General features: G+C 26.9%; 1 protein-coding gene across 1 annotated transcript; it reads right to left on the bottom strand.

Annotated features, from left to right (window-relative positions):
• Nucleotides 1-4,457: 4,457 nt before the first annotated feature.
• LOC135930287 (glutamate decarboxylase 1-like) lies at nt 4,458-15,999 on the bottom strand. Its single transcript, XM_065467068.1, has 14 exons — nt 15,892-15,999; nt 12,359-12,652; nt 11,682-11,772; nt 11,029-11,135; nt 10,863-10,981; nt 10,692-10,771; nt 10,451-10,622; nt 9,992-10,056; nt 9,862-9,940; nt 9,451-9,600; nt 9,342-9,391; nt 9,024-9,078; nt 6,749-6,838; nt 4,458-4,637 (listed from the first exon to the last, which is right to left on the bottom strand). The coding sequence occupies exons 1-14, from the start codon at nt 15,935-15,937 to the stop codon at nt 4,458-4,460; spliced, it is 1,578 nt and encodes a 525-aa protein (XP_065323140.1). The 5' UTR covers nt 15,938-15,999.
• Nucleotides 16,000-16,738: the final 739 nt, after the last annotated feature.

Below are 16,738 nucleotides of genomic sequence, written 5' to 3'. Positions count from 1 at the left end.
AGACCATTCAACCTACTTTCAGAAGTTGTACTTCTTAGGTACGTTTTTAATCTTCTTGTTAATAGTGTTGTTTATTCAAATTTGTAAAATAATTAATTGAGTATTAAGTTAAATGTTTTGTTACATATTGTGTTGTTTATTCAAATTTGTAAAAATAATTTATTGAGTATTAATTTAAATGTTTTGTTACATATACCAGTATATATACCAGTCGATTATATACATAGTATAATTATTATTATTTTATTTTTTAAAGTAGAAATAAAATTTTATCTAAACTTAAATTTTACTTGTTTATTTTATGGTGCCCCGGTACGTTTTTGTAAAAAAAAAGAAGAATCAAATATTATTCACTACCTTACCTATTATGACTATCTTATCTATTGGGACGATTGCTTAATCCATTGAGATGACTCTATTTATATGACTACCTAGTGTGGTGACTACCTATTGTGACGATTGCTTAATCCATTGAGATGACTCTATTTATATGACTACCTATTGTGGTGACTACATTGAGATGACTCTATTTATATGACTACCTATTGTGACGATTGCTTAATCCATTGAGATGACTCTATTTATATGACTACCTATTGTGGTGACTACCTATTGTGACGATTGCTTAATCCGTTGAGATGACTCTATTTATATGACTACCTATTGTGATGACTACCTATTGTGATGATTGCTTAATCCATTGAGATGACTCTATTTATATGACTACCTATTGTGATGACTACCTATTTTGTTGATTGCTTAATCTATGGAGATGACTAGAATCAAACCTTAGCACTTTCATGCAAAAAGCTTCTTTCTTCATGGTGTCCTGGCTCTGGATGTTGGACTGGAATATGATAACCAGCACCTAACCTAATGTGACAACCTAGAAAGAACCAATATGGAAGTTGGACGTTAGGTTATGAATTCTATATTGTGAGACCAATGATGATCACTTATTATTATAATCCACGTAAGAAGAAAAGTTATTTGAAATTAAAATTTTATGCCGAGATAAAGGCATGTTGTAAATTTACTTATTAAAATAACTTAAATGTAAATCAATAATGGACATATTTGAACACATAAAAGCCTTAAAAAATTACTTACTTAATTTCTTAGTGAAATATTGATATTTTTTTTTTTGGATTTATTGTATGATGACCAATTTTTGTAAATTAACTAAACCTAGAGATGAATTTTTAGATATAAACCATTAAAAATCCTAAACAAGAAGATAAAACTTTAATTTTAAATATATTAAAATGTAATTAAAACATGAATTAAAAGGTTTAAATCACATGATAGATTTACATAACCCTTATAAGTAATACTTAATATGATAAAAATGTTTTTGAAATAAAGCTTTTGAAGACAAAAGGTTATGTAAAAATTAAACATCATTATTTTAGAAAAATATTGTGTGAAGTTTAAATTTTTTTTAAGAGAGGGAAATGTGCATAATATTTGCATATTTTAACCTCGGAGATTGAAAATAAATAAAAATAAATTAAATATTAAAACGCTACTAATTAAATATTAAAACGCTACTAATAAAATATAAAACGCAAAATTTAAAAAAAAAACGCGAAATTTTATATAATTTTTTTGATTTATCATTCTTATGTTATTCTACATTCCAAAAATTTTATTCCAAATTCTTTTATTCCAAAATTTTATTCCATATATTCAAACTTGATCCTTATAATAATGATAACGTACAGCAACTTTTCTAACCTACAAAAACGTATGGACTCACGCCATCAGACAGACTTATGCGCCCTCTGAGCAGCAACTTGATGCTTTGTCGAGGAGGGGAATGTTAATAGTGTTGTTTATTCAAATTTGTAAAATAATTAATTGAGTATTAATTTAAATGTTTTGTTACATATACCAGTATATATACCAGTCGATTATATACATAGTATAATTATTATTATTTTATTTTTTAAAGTAGAAATAAAATTTTATCTAAACTTAAATTTTACTTGTTTATTTTACTTCTTAAAGAAGAGAATGTTCTCTCATTAGTTGCAGTACTAATGGGAAGAGTTGCTAATATATATAATAATTTAATTATTGGGAAAATAATCTAAAAGATGTTTGAAATGATGCAAAGCATCATAGCATTTTTTGGGACTATATCAACCATAGTTAATCTTTTATACCATAGTTGGCATTCAGCTAATAAAGCATCATGAGATACATTAATGTCTTCATGATAAAAATCTTCCAAATATTTTATTTTTTTTCTATCACCATCTGAAAAAGGTTCAGAGGGCTTTTGCGGAAGTAATATCTGCAGATTGATAAGTGTTTCTTGATAAATTAAAAACCTTTCATTTACTTGGGTTATAAATGTATCCAAAAGAGGTATAAAGACATTTATTTTATAATATTCTTCTATTGACCCTATATTAATATTTGGACGATAAGTTTGCCTTACTGTAAGTCGAGGGAGACAAATATTGAACTCGTATAGCTCTGCTTTTGATTCAACATTAACATATAAAATATGAAATTCCTCATCAGCATTAGCTCTAATTTCTTTGAGTTCTAATAAAATTGTCTCTGCTATTCTCATCATCTCAATCAAATCAATATCAGGTTTTTGAAAAGTATTACATAAAATAGTTGTATAATTAAATAATTTATTAATACATTCTAATGCGAAAAAAAAATTTGGTATATGTATTGAATCCAGTAACTTGCTTGCTTCTGAAGAAATATCTCTTTCAGAACATTGTGATATTTCTGTAAGAGCATTAATAATCGGCTCTTCTAACTCGATAAAAGCTGTTACTGCTTTTTGTCGAAGACTCCATCTTGTTGGACAAGCTTTTTGCAATTTTTTTCTCCTTGTTGGGCAAGGAGTTTCAGATATAATTCTGTTCAAAATATTTTGACGCTTGGGGTATCTAAACATCTCATAGATGCTTAATATTTTACCTGATATAAATATAAAAAATTTAATTTAATAATTAAAAACCTAAGCAATTTGATATCAATGGTAAAGAACATGAATCCGATATTGCTAAGTTGAGTGAATGGGCAGCACAATGGACATATATAGCTGTTGGGCATTTTTTTTAATAAATGCCTGAAGCCCATTGAATTGTCCACTCATTGCACGTGCTCCATCATACCCTTGCCCACGTATCATATTTATATTTAGCTATATTTTTGAAAATAATTATATAATAAGATTAATTATTACTTTTAATTTTTTAAGATTCACAAATATTACATCAGCTAAAGCAGACCCAGTCATGCTTGAAACAGGAATAAATTGGAGAAACATTTCCTTGATAATGTTTTTATGAGTATCTACATATCGCGCACACAACGACATCTGCTCAATGCCAGCAATGTCCGTGGTCTCATCTGCCAAAATTGAGAAGCAAGGGGCAGAATTGATTTCATCAATTTTCTCATTTTATATCCTAGGGCTGAGATAAGTAGCATTTTTATTGGTACTAATGAGGCTCTCCATTAATACAGGATCTCCTAATGCTTTAAAATTTAAAAGTCCACGGAAATTACCTTCGTTATCATTATTATTAATAATTTAAGCTTCCTGAATCCTTGTGGCCACGAAGTGCTAGGCATTGCAAGCCACAATATAAAATAGCCTCAATAGTTAGTTTTATCTTGCCTCTATTTTCTTTTGCAATTTTAACCCTATTTTTATCAATTATTGATGAAATGGGAATCATATCCCCCTTTTGAATTGATTCTTTTGAGGAAATCATCAGTTCACAGCTTTTGTTTATTAAATTATCATACTATAATTTTTTGCTTTTTGGCATGATTTTCACCTTCAGCGTTTTTTAAAAAAAGTCTAATATCCATGACTAGAAATTTGAAAATTATAATACCGGGAAATTTAAAAATAATAGATAAATATTACGCTACAAGGAAAACTTGAAAATGAAATTAATTGATAAAGTAAATTAGTAAATGAAAAAGGTAATAATATAAAAATTTAAAAAGAAATAGGATATGAATATGAATAATTATAATAAAATATAAAAATATAAAAATAATATTTTTGAAAAATATGTCCAGCATCTGCATTCCCCCTATCCCCCCCCCCCCCCCCGCTGCGTACGCCAATGATAGATGTATATGCATTATAATATTTTTTAAAATATATTAATTCTTTATAAACTTAATTAAAATAAAGATTGTAAAAGTCCATGATCGTAACACGCCCCATTTCAATTGGTATTTTAGTGGCAACAAAAAAATGACATATAAATGCCACCTTTATGATGTTATGATTACTTTTCGATATAACACAATTTATAGTTATGGAATACAAGGTACCGTAATACAAAGGACTAAAATAATTTTATTAAATTAATCATTAATAATAAACCATTACAGAGTTAAACTAACATTAATAAATTAATCATTAAATTAAAATTAGAGCATTAAATACTTATAATAAAGCATTAAAAAGTTATATTTCGACCTAATCTTTCGACTTCTTCAACTACGAAAATCAAATCCTCTTTTACCACGGCCGGATTTGTGATTACCATCCGAAAAAAATTTACTTTATCAAGTAAAGGTTGGTAGCTTATCATCATAGTTCCACTTTCCATCATCTTACGTTTAATAATTGGGGCAACCTAAAAAGGAAATAATAATGAAGCGATTGGTCAATGTTCTATCATTTATGGTATCAACGTTATGCAATCAATTTTTTGCCTGTACCCATTATTTGAGTCCGGCAAACTAATATGTTATTTTTTTATTTTTACTCAAACGCTCATTTTTTCCGGTTGCCTTAAAAATAATCTTACCTTTTTTTTCTGCCAGTCCAATATTATTTCTTACTTTTTCGGATCGCAACTTGTTTATAAAATAATTAATTTTACCCCACTAGGATCATCAAAGACAATAATCGTATTTTATCAATTGGATCAAAATCTATTTCAGATCACAAGGGAAAAAAAAATAGAGTTGCGGGACTCAAATTGATGTCAGTGTAATAAAAAATCTATTATATCAAGAAAATTAAAAAAATCAGGCTTTTAAATGCTCTTTAAAATAAAAAAATTTTGAAAGATTTTGTTGATCCCTGAAGTTTTTTTTTAGAATAAAAATTTTTTTATTTTTGATTTACCTAAAATTTTAAAATCTTTCACAATTAAATTTTTTTTTGTGAGTTTATATAAAAAAAGATAAAACCCCATATTTTTTTAAAAAAAGGTTTTCGAAAGAATAATCAATTTTGTGTTCTTCAAAGGTTTTTTGGATTTTGTGTCAAAAAATCTTGAAATATTCTTTGAAGATTTATTTTCAGTTTTTGGGAAAAAATTTATGCAAAATTTTTTAACTAACCTTGTTAACTAATAATGATTCAAAAATGAATTAAAATGCTAGATTTATACCTTTAGGCCAGAATTTCTTTCTTTCTTCGACCCCAGTCTGACCCGAGGAATTCAAAATTTATTTTTCAACCCAACCCGAATCCGATTAAATTTTTTAAAATTTGAGTGTGAATATTATAATAACCAAAAAACAATTAAAAATTATGTGTATATTACCTTAAATAAAAGTTTATTTGACCGCCATAATATAATCAATATTTATTTTAGGTTGCATTTTATTTAAATTGGAAACATATACCTTTTAGTCAGTTTAAACATTAAAAGAGTTGAAATACAATCGAATTTAAAAATAATCACTATTATATCAATAGTATCACATAGTAAATAATTGTGATAAATAAATAATGAGGAATAGAGTTTGTCAGGCTTTAAACAAGTCCTCTTATCTAGGCCCTACCAGTACCTGAAAGCGCTCTTTCCTGCTAGCTGAGGAAGCAAGGATAGCAAGGAATTTAAGAGTCAAAACATTTTAATTGGGAAAATTGTTTTGATAATATTCGACCAATTTAAGATTTGGTAAACGATTTTAAATACTGAAAATTTGAGGCTATCTAATTAAATTATTTTCATTAATCTGAAAGAATATGATGTAAATAAAGTATGTAATTATAACATAACAATAAATAGTTTGGTAAATAATTGAAAATGACATCTTATTCTGATTGACATTTCAATGATAAAATGTGATAGAAAAAAAATGATATTTATTTTAATTGACATTATGAATTAAGATGAGTATTTAAGATATTTATATTTATTTGTCGGGTCGGGTCGAGTTTCGGGTCGGACACCCCTTACAACCCAACCCAAACCCGAGTCCAAAAATAAAAAGTCTTTTATTTCCAAACCCGACCCAAACCAGAGCTCGGATCGGGTCGGGCTACGGACAACCCGTATACCTCTATTAGCGACCAATCTTGTTTTATTTATATATATATATATAATGTTTTATATAATCTTATAAATTGTACATTAATATTTTACGTTTTTTTTTAATAATAACCTTTAACAGACATATTAACATTGGTACCAAAGAAATTTTTTTTAAAATTTAGAATTAGTAAAATTGTCCGATAATATAGCTGGAATTATGGTTAAGCTAGAAAGCAAATTTAGGCCCAAATCTCAAAAATTAAGAATAGAAATTAAATCAGTAGTTAGAGCGAATGTTACTGATTTACAAATTAAAATACGATGTTCTCGACACTTGATCTTTAAGGTTATATCAAAATGTAGCTATCACCAGTGTCATTCAGACATAAACACAAAACCTTTATAAAACACTATATTCTATTCACTCATAATAGCTAAACTTTTAAAATAAGACAAATATAGAATAAAAAAACCTTTCCTAACAAGGCATATTTTTCTTCACTTTCTTTCATATCCCTGATCGATGGAGGCAAATACCAAAAACATACGTTTGTGCATTCAGGCTTATAAGTAAAATAAAAGTAAAAAAATGTGTATGATAAATAATATATAGAGAGTAAATAAAACATAAAATATCTGTCCATACTCGTTTGATCTATTTTATTTTAAGGATCGAGCATGCGCTTTAAAAAGGGACTCTTTTTGAGACCAAGTTCTTTAATATATCTTTCGAAGAAGATATATAAAATTATACAATTAAGAATTAAATTAAAATTCTATGCATCAAATTCGAAAACTAACCATTCAAATAAATGAATAAATTGATAGAAAATAACTATGAAATAAATAATTTAATTACTGGTATATTTTATAATTTTTCCTTTTTGTCGTCTAAATTTCGGTTGAATATGACAGTGAATATCAATATTATATACTTATCTCTAATGTATATAATACACATTTACAAAATAATTCATCTATCCTAAATCGATCTTAAAAGTCCTTAAAATATAATACAAACTTGGATTGAACCATTTTTGTGGATATAAACTCTTTCACAAAAAATAGATTTAACTTATTAAATAGAATAGATAGTCTTTTAAAATTTTAGATATAATAGGTAATTAAGAATCAATCTCTTTCTAACATTAATAATATATTACTATTAATCGGGTATAGAAAATCTGAAAAATAATGATCTCATATACTTCTAGATATTTATATGAATCTCGGAATAAAAGCTTGTGAAAAAAAACAAAACGAAAGATAAAAGTCCAAGGCGAAAAAAAACTTGACGGAAAATAAAACACATAGAAATAAAAAATTGTGGGAAATAAAATTTTAGGAATAAAAAATTCCTCCGATATAAATGCATATATTTTAAAATAAAGAAAACTATTAAGGTCAGACATTGTACCTGTCTGTATTTATATATTTTGACATCAGATCGGATCTTTATTATATTATGAAGAGAGATTAGTCATTTATATCATTCAAGATTTAGATAAAATCGCGAGATTATGGGAAGTTCGAAATGAATAACTATTTGATGTTGGCGCTTGGTGTTCTAGATATATCTAAATTAAGTTTAACTTACACACAAACTTAAGTAATATCATCTTAAAAACTAGTAATACCAATGGTAGAAGGAAAGGTGATAATCAAAAAGCAAGAGTGTGGAATTCATTAATTAAGACAATCTGTACTTTAATCTTATATTAGTTTTCATTTCATTAACAAGTAGATCCCTTAGGATGTGACCTTGATTCGACCTATTTTTGATACTTACTTCTATTTAGTCATAAACAGCTGAACTAGGGCACCGTATTTGTTTTTTTTTCTCTCTATCTTACTTTTTAGGTTGTTTAGTTGAAGCTGTACAACCTGCTAAAGAGCAAATAAGCGAAAAAAAACAAAACAAAAAGAGAAATAAAAAACCAAAATTGACAATGCCACCAAACACTTAAAACAAACCAGAATAGCTTAAGTTTAGAAACTGTTAAGTCTAAGCTAAACAGAAATAAGAATCAAGAATAAATCGAACCAGGACACATCCTTGGATTTTATGTTAAAAGCAGTGTCCATAAAAAAAAGTCTTTTATGAACCAATCAATTATTATATTAGGTAAAGTCAATATACAAAACCTCTAACACGGAGGTTGCATAGGACTAGCCGGAGGTGGCAAAGGGAAAACCCGAAAATGTCACTGTTCTCATAAATATCATTATAAGCTAACAAAAATCCCTCCACTACCACTCTCTCCCCCCAGAATATATACAGTATATCACTAAAAAGAAGAATTTTAAAGAAAAATTAGCAAATGTTATTAACTTTTATAAATATGTCTACAATTCAGAAAGAAGCATTTTTATTAAAAAAAATTTAAAACCAAAATTATTTTTTAAAAATTCTTCCTCTCTTATCTTATCTTATCTTATCTTATCTAGCACGTGATCTAATAAAGTCAAAGGCCTTCAATGAGTCGAGTCGACCTAAAGACTTCCAATAAAATTTTGGTGAAGACCTCCACCTAATCCTTCCCCCAAGGTCATTATTCATGTTACATTTTAGTTATTTGTTGGGGAGAGGGGTCAGCGTCATCGGCTAAAGTGGTCTGGAAAGTACTGCTGGATTGAGAGGACCGAATCAAAAGAGTGACAATCATTATATCCTATTGACACATAAAGTATATATTCCAAAAATATCATGTCAATCCTCATACATACATTTATAATATCTATTTGTACTTCTTTTAATATTAATTCGAAACCTTCTCGGTCTTTGATTGCATCCACAAAAAATCTACATAATTTTTTTTAAAGAATTTATATAATGGCTTGCTTCAAAGCTGATTTACTTTTTAAAATGTAATAATGAATGAATGTATATAACTGCCTAATAAAAAGAAACTTAGGAACAGTTGCATCTTATTAATCTCATTTCATTATACTTACGAAAGTATAAGTCAGGTGAAGATTAGTAAACAAACTAAGGAAACTAAATTAAATTATTTAAACTCATATATAAATAAAATAAAGATAAATAAAAATATAAATATAATTCACTTGCTCATATCCCATAGATAATCTACTTGCTTTTCGATTCCAAACGTTCCCTTTAAAAATTATAATATAGATTTATTCTATTTTTTAAAACATTCTGTTTCTTTCTAACCTTTGCCTGCCACATAATCCATAATTTTAAAACATCCACGTGTCTACCACATTGAATCGATTTATCTCCGATGTCGTAATTGATATCATATGGTTTATCCTTTTGATATAAGTAGGTTGCGCCCATTTGATTGCATTCTTGTAAGAGACCCTGTAAATTTTGAATGTAACAATTTTATTTTTAAACTAAATCTGATATTTCATAGCTCTATAATTTTTATAGAGTTGTCATTATAAGGAAACTATATTATAGCTTATATTGAGAATTATCTGGAAATGTCATATTCATCTAATAATTTAAGCTTTTTTAAAACTAACAACCAGGTTTAGATGTGGCATTAAAATATATTAAAATTGAGTATGGAAGTTTTTTTTCATTAAACATTTTAGAAGAATAGTTTTCTTTGTAAACTTTGTGCTTGGTAAGAAAAGCTGAACATTGTAACAAAGCACCCATTAATTTATGCGGGTTCCAAGTAACGGAATCTGCCCTGTTTTGTAAAATAAAATTACAAATTATTTGTATTTTATTGAGGAATTACATTTCTATCCCTTTTAATAAATTTCTATGCTTGCGTGACAATAGAGCTCCACCACCCCATGACGCCTATAAAATAATACAAAAAAAACGTAATACACTTGTCAAGAAGAACAAATCTCGAGGCTTAGATAATATTATTTTTTAGCTAAAATCTTGTTCTCTCAGTTTTTAAGCAAAATCAGGTCTTTCAATAACACCCTGGTTAAACGCTAAATGCCGCCTGTCGCTCAAGTGATGAGTAATACGTCGCTAGCTATAACTTATAATTTAAATATATTTTATATATTACCTATCGTTTAGCGACATCGCGGTATCTAACGGTTACTAGAAGTGGGCCTTAAGTTTAAATATCCTATACACAAAAGAAATCATATAACAATCATTATAATAATGCATATTGTAAACAGTAAAGAAAAATATAACTCAAATTAAAAAATGAGATAGGTATTATGATTTTTACGTCGACGTGAAACCATAAGCCGTATTTGCGACAAATATCACCGATAGGTTCTAATAAATCGAAACTTCCATAAACAGTAGTTCCAGAGGTAGCGTTAACCATTAACGGACGATTTCCTTTTTCCAAATGCTCTATTATTTTCTGTTCTAAGTTCTTGATCAACATGTGACCTCTGAGTATGATTTTTTATTTTTCGTTAGAATTTAGACATGAATAAAATAATTCTAAAAATTTAAATTACTTTTCATCGCATTCAATGTGCATTACATTGTCTGTTCCAATTCCTGACACCGCTGCAGCTGATTTGATAGAGTAATGACACTTCATTATCCGATTAATAGTTATATATATTATTTATTTTTTTAGATATATAAACTATTGAATATTATAATAGACATAATTAAGTTTTTACATGCTGTGAAGTGAAAATGATTAAAGGTTTATCCAATGAAATATTTCCCTTTTGCTTAGCCGTTGGGTTAGACCAGTACCTAGCGCACAATACACCATACAAATTAGAGATAGTTCCACCTTTAATACATGAATCAAACTTTTATTCATTTAAAATACGATTTAACCAGGTGAAAATATTCCATCGGCATTGTGAAATCCAATGAGTTCGCACATTTTATCAATCACAAATTGTTCCATGAGGATATACACGGGAGAGATCTCGTATGTGAACCTTGAAAATTAATATATACTATAAATCTTACTTGCAATTGGTGGCAATTTAAGGCACTTGGCGATACTTTTCTTCTAAAAAATGAATTCCTAATTCTCTTTCCTCGAATTGAAAGTTATTGAAAAAATATAAAAAAGTAATCAAGACTATTTACAAATGGCTAAAGTTAGGATATTAATTGTTATCAACTTATATAAGATAAAATCATAAGGCCATGCCCTAGGTCGGCTTAATACTTAATAGCCGGCTATTTAGTCGTTTTTTTAACTATCGGCTAAATAGGCAAAGAAGCAAAAGAAAAATTTTTATAAAAAAAATGAAAAAAACAAAAAATGAGAAAGAATAAAAAACAAAAATCGAGATACGATAAATAACAATGCCACCAAATATTTAAAATACCAAAATAGGGTATCTTCGATCAAATACATTTTGGCCTATACTAAAAAGTCAAAGTATCCAAAGCCGACCTAGGATACAGCCTAGGCGTTTAAAAATAAAAATACTTAATAATTTAAATGATATTAATTAAATAATATATAAATATACATGTTAGAGTTAGTCACTGCAGTCAAAATCTCTCCGGCCAGACTCAAGATATCTAACCCACTTGTTAATTGATTGTAGAACCGTGGGTGCCCTTATAAAAAGATAGCATAATAATATATAATATTTGGGGATTTATTATACTTGAAAACATCAATGTCAACTTTTTAAATAAAATTACTTAGTGTATACTACACAAACGAAAAGCTATTTATAGTTTCCATATATATTTTTTTTCCCCAAAAAATATTAGAAATTAACTACTAAAGAAAATTGTTTTTAGAGTGACCTTAAGGCCATCAAAAAGTTTAAAGTTGATAATTGCTAGGATACTAATTATATATTGCAGAATATAAATTAATTAAATAAGAGTACTTATTATAGCAAATTCAAAAATAAGCTTTAGCTCTTTTTTTAGGAGCATTTTTATTGGTATTCTATAGTTTAATATTAAAGCATTCCCTAAATAAATAAAAGGCCTGTGATGTTTATGGCTAAGTTATAATACCTTAATTTAATATAATTTATAAAAATTAACATCCTAAATATCTCGCTTATAAAAAAAATTAACTCTTTCTTGTAGTTTTTTTTTTTATATTTGAACAATTATGCGATATTAAAGACCCCTCCATATGTTAACGAGAAGGATGAGAAATAAAATTAATATTATATTAGGTTACCTGTTTTAACTTGATATTTAAGTACTAAATTACAAAGATCTATCACATCCGACAAACTTTTGCTATTTTTGTTGCCCTTCTTACTAGTATCTTCGTAATTTGTGGAACCATCTGGAATGTTAAAATCAATCATTTTCATTAAGTCCTCAGGTTTGGTAAAATCCAAAACCTTAGAATCCCTGTTATTTTCGTAATTGATGTAGTTTATGACTAAGTCAAAAATTTGTTTCAAAAATAATTTCGTGATATTTGAACTATGGCCGTTAGGCCCATCGCTGTTATACGGAAGCAAATCTAAGTGAATATATATTATTATAGTTTTATTACATAAAAAAATAAAATGTAACTTGAAAACGCAAACTTGATTACAAAATGAAAACTCAAATAAATTAATGACTATTGACAAATTACGGAGAATGATCACTAGATAATAGTTTTTTTTAAACTTTGGAAATTTGTTATAGTTTATCTCCCAGTTTTGACATTAGCCTTTCCCCAAAGCGATCCATTCATATCATTCTAATTTTAGGAGGTTAACTCAGGAGATGCCTGCTTGTTCAACCTAACAGTCCCTTATTTCAAATCGAAATTAGTATAAATTTAAATTAAAAGGAAAAGGAACATATAAAATTATTGAAAGTACCAAATAATATTATTATTCTTAAACTTATTTATTTCAAAAAATAAACCACATTAGGAATTTTAAAATGCTTCAGTTCTTTCTATATTATTATTTGATATACTAAGAAAAATTAAGTGCTCAAAATTAGATTTTTTTTAATATCCACCAATCATATATATTTGATTGAAGTATGTTTTAAACATTTCGAGATTATAAGAAACTAAATTCTTAATCATAAAATTTTTATTTTTAGAGATAGATGTATAAAACGTTACTTCGAGAAGAAACGCGTTACTCGTTACGTTTGAAAAAAAACGAGTTACAATTATTCGTTAAGGAACGCGTTACACGTTACTTAAAAAATACAAAATATTATATAAAAATCTTCTTTTTATTTTATTTTTTTTTCCCATAGATAATAAAAATTTTATTATACTAAAATAACATATTACAAGATGTTCTTTTTATAATAATTTATTTATTTATTTTTAACAATTGATTTTCAAAATTTTGATCAAATAAACGAAAGCGCTTAGTGCCAAACACAAGTTCAATTGGGGCAGAGGAGGAGGGTTATATTATATTTAATAAATAAAATCATCTTCACAAGAATCTTCATTCAGATTCTCATTAAATTTTCTTTTATCTTTATCAGAATTTAATTCTGAATTCATTTTTTTGGAAACGAAATTGAACTATTTGAATTAGGGCACAATCTATACTTACAAAATGTAGAACTTGGTGTCCTTAATTCTCTTTATTCGTGTAAAAAAATGTTTTATATTTTGGCCAGGAGAGAATTAAATTATCCTACCTAGAAATAAGTATTATTGATATATAACAAATTGTAATATTCGAGAATAAAAATTAACATACCTTAATTGATTCAATATTAATTAGATTAGGAATCTAAGACTAGTATAGCTCGAAACAACAAAGATTTTATGATATATATAATACAATATGATAGATATTTTTGTGGTTGAAATCATAAACTTATATTGAATTTGAAGATAAGATTATTCCATAAAATTCTAACATATACAAAACAAGGGTAAATATTATTTTTTCACATATTTTTTAAGAAAAATGTAACGATTCAACGTTTTGCACGTGACCGTTACTCAAATAATGTAACTACCGTTAGTAAAGACATTACTTTACCGCACTAATAGTAGAATACATATATGATTTTAAAGTTGTGCGAGAGACATAATAACTTCTGCCTTGACCTATATTTTCCACAATAGCGATTTTAACATAAGCCAGTTACATGAATGTCCAATAATAATCAAATATACTATCTAAAATTGACATTAACAGGTCGGTTTAAAGGCGATAATATTAAACAGTATATGTAGGATAGAATAAAATATTGCCTTGTGTAGCACTTTATTGGGAATCAAATCTCTTCAAGTTCCAACACAAATTAAGACCCATTACCAAAAAACAACTATTTGACCATTTGGTACAAGGTTAAATCTTTTTATCTCTCTTATCGTATTCTGTTCTAACTGTTAAGTTAGAAATTGTTCCTTAGCTTATCGTCAATTTTAGAGAGTATATTATTATATAGATTGGACATCATGATAACTGGCTTATGATTAATAATCGCAGTTGATGTCTGAATTAATTTTTTGAATAGAGAGATTCGATTCCCAATTTGCTCTGATAATGTTGTTCAAACCACGTTTAAGTTATCACTATATGAACGCTACTATTAAGGCCAATACTAGTATATTTGATAATTTCAATTTATTAATATTGTCTACTCTCTGTTTAGGAAACAATTTCACGTGCATTTGAACTTAAAATTCTAAGAAAAATATGTGAAAAAAATAAATTTACCCTTGTTCTTGTATATGTTACTAAATGGATTATGCATTATCTTCACTTCCAACATTCTAAGTTTATGATCAACCACCAAAATTCTAGATCGTATTGTATTAAAAACATCATAAAATCTATGTGTTTCGAGCCAACTATACTTAGTTTCCTCGAATCGCAATTGAAAGCCCTTGTATTGACCGTCGCCCTCCTTTACTTTTTTTAAAATGTTATTTTAATATAGATTTTCATATCAAGTTATATTTTAATATAAATATAGAGATCATAAATAAAACCATATTAATAATAAAATTAAGATTATTTAAAACAATGACTAAAATACGAAATTTAAAAAATGGAGTTATTTTTGATCCAAAATAAATTACTAAATCATCATTGGAATCTTAAAACTAATCTTAAATTGATAAAATCATTTTGATCAAAATATAATTACATATATACTAACTTTTCCGTGCAAAAATTGTTAAAAGAGACTAATTGTAAAACCAGAGTTATTTTTTGTTTAGCCCTGTATTTTATTTTAATATGATAAACGAATATAAAAGAGGATATCATATTGATATTGATTACAAAACTCTAATATAATATATAGATTTTAAAAATGAAGGTTCTTAGAATATTTGAATTTTCTGGATAAAATAATAGACCATTACAAATTAATTTTTTGGTGGTCTAATATATCTATTCGTAATTTAACTAAAAAAAAAATTTAGCTGAGCAAACTTTTAAGTAATAAGTTATTCTTATTATATAAATCATTCTGAATTGTGTATTTCTCAAAGTTTTTAAAGTAAATTAACATTTTTTTTCATAGTGTTGTTAAAAACCCTAATTTGCGATTAAGATTATAACCAAAATAATAATATGTTGGCTGGAGATTTTGATAGATGGTAGGAACATTTATATATCTATTCCAAATTACGAGGTTTGCATAATATTATGACTAAAATCTTAATCGGTCCTGTTTTAAAATCGGGGTTCAAACCAACAATATTTTTACATTGTAAAATTGATTTAAATTGCCTCAGAACAAATTCTAAACGAAAATAAATTATAGACTAACCTGTGTAAAAGGAATTATTTAGAACCTTTAAACTTTCTTGTTTCATGGTTAAACTCGACTTTTTGGAAAGAGAACTTTGATGAAGAGAGGAGGAATTATTCAGAATATTTAAACCATCTTGTTTCATGGTTAAACTAGACTTTTTGGAAAGAGAACTTTGATGAAGGGAAGAGGAATTATTCAGAATATTTAAACCATCTTGTTTTATGGTTAAACTCGAATTTTTGGAAAGAGAACTTTGGTGAAGAGAAGGGTTCTCTGAGATTTTGATAGAAGACATAGTACTAAGATTAAATTTTGACATAGAAGAGCTATAAATTAAAATAAAAGAGATTTAAAAGAATTTATTCAAAATTTTTTTAGAATCCTAGACATTCTTTTTTATTTTTTTTGAATATGAATTTTTAATATGAATTTTTAATGCAATTAAGTAATTGGCGGGATAAATTGGCCAATGAAGGTAAAGGATTACTACCATTTCGTTTACTAGTTAGACAGGTATTCATAATCGTTCAGTAATTCGCAAGAAGTGAAATTCATCATGAATTCGGCAAATAAAAAAATAATTTTTTAAAATAATATTTATTATATTATATTTTCAATTTTTTTTTTTTTTTTTTTATGAGAATGATTTTTATATTTTTTGGGTAAAAAACATTTTGACAAAATAGATAAAACCAGGTAAGTTTTTTAAAAGATGAACATAGGTAAGAAATTATTAAATATAAAAATTCATCTTCACACCAAATTTAAAATCTTTGTGCTCAAGGGTTTAAAAGTTATTCGTGTTAACATTGTTACCCCGTCAATCGCTTTACCCCGGTCTCCCCTACATAGAGAAAATTTT

Source organism: Gordionus sp. m RMFG-2023, chromosome 5 (assembly GCF_954871325.1).
Source record: "Gordionus sp. m RMFG-2023 chromosome 5, tfGorSpeb1-WG-v2, whole genome shotgun sequence".
In the NCBI taxonomy this organism is placed as follows: Eukaryota; Metazoa; Nematomorpha; class Gordioida; order Chordodea; family Parachordodidae; genus Gordionus; species Gordionus sp. m RMFG-2023.
This window is presented reverse-complemented; position numbering and strand designations above follow the sequence as displayed.

Coding starts and splice junctions, on each gene's coding strand:
- LOC135930287 (XM_065467068.1), bottom strand. CDS start 15,937: ATGAAACAAGAAAGTTTAAAGGTTCTAAATAATTCCTTTTACACAG. Junction 10,057..10,450: donor GCTTATGGTTTCACGTCGAC/GTAAAAATCATA, acceptor ATTATTTTATAG/GCGTCATGGGGTGGTGGAGC. Junction 9,601..9,861: donor CTTTTCTTACCAAGCACAAA/GTTTACAAAGAA, acceptor CAAAATTTACAG/GGTCTCTTACAAGAATGCAA.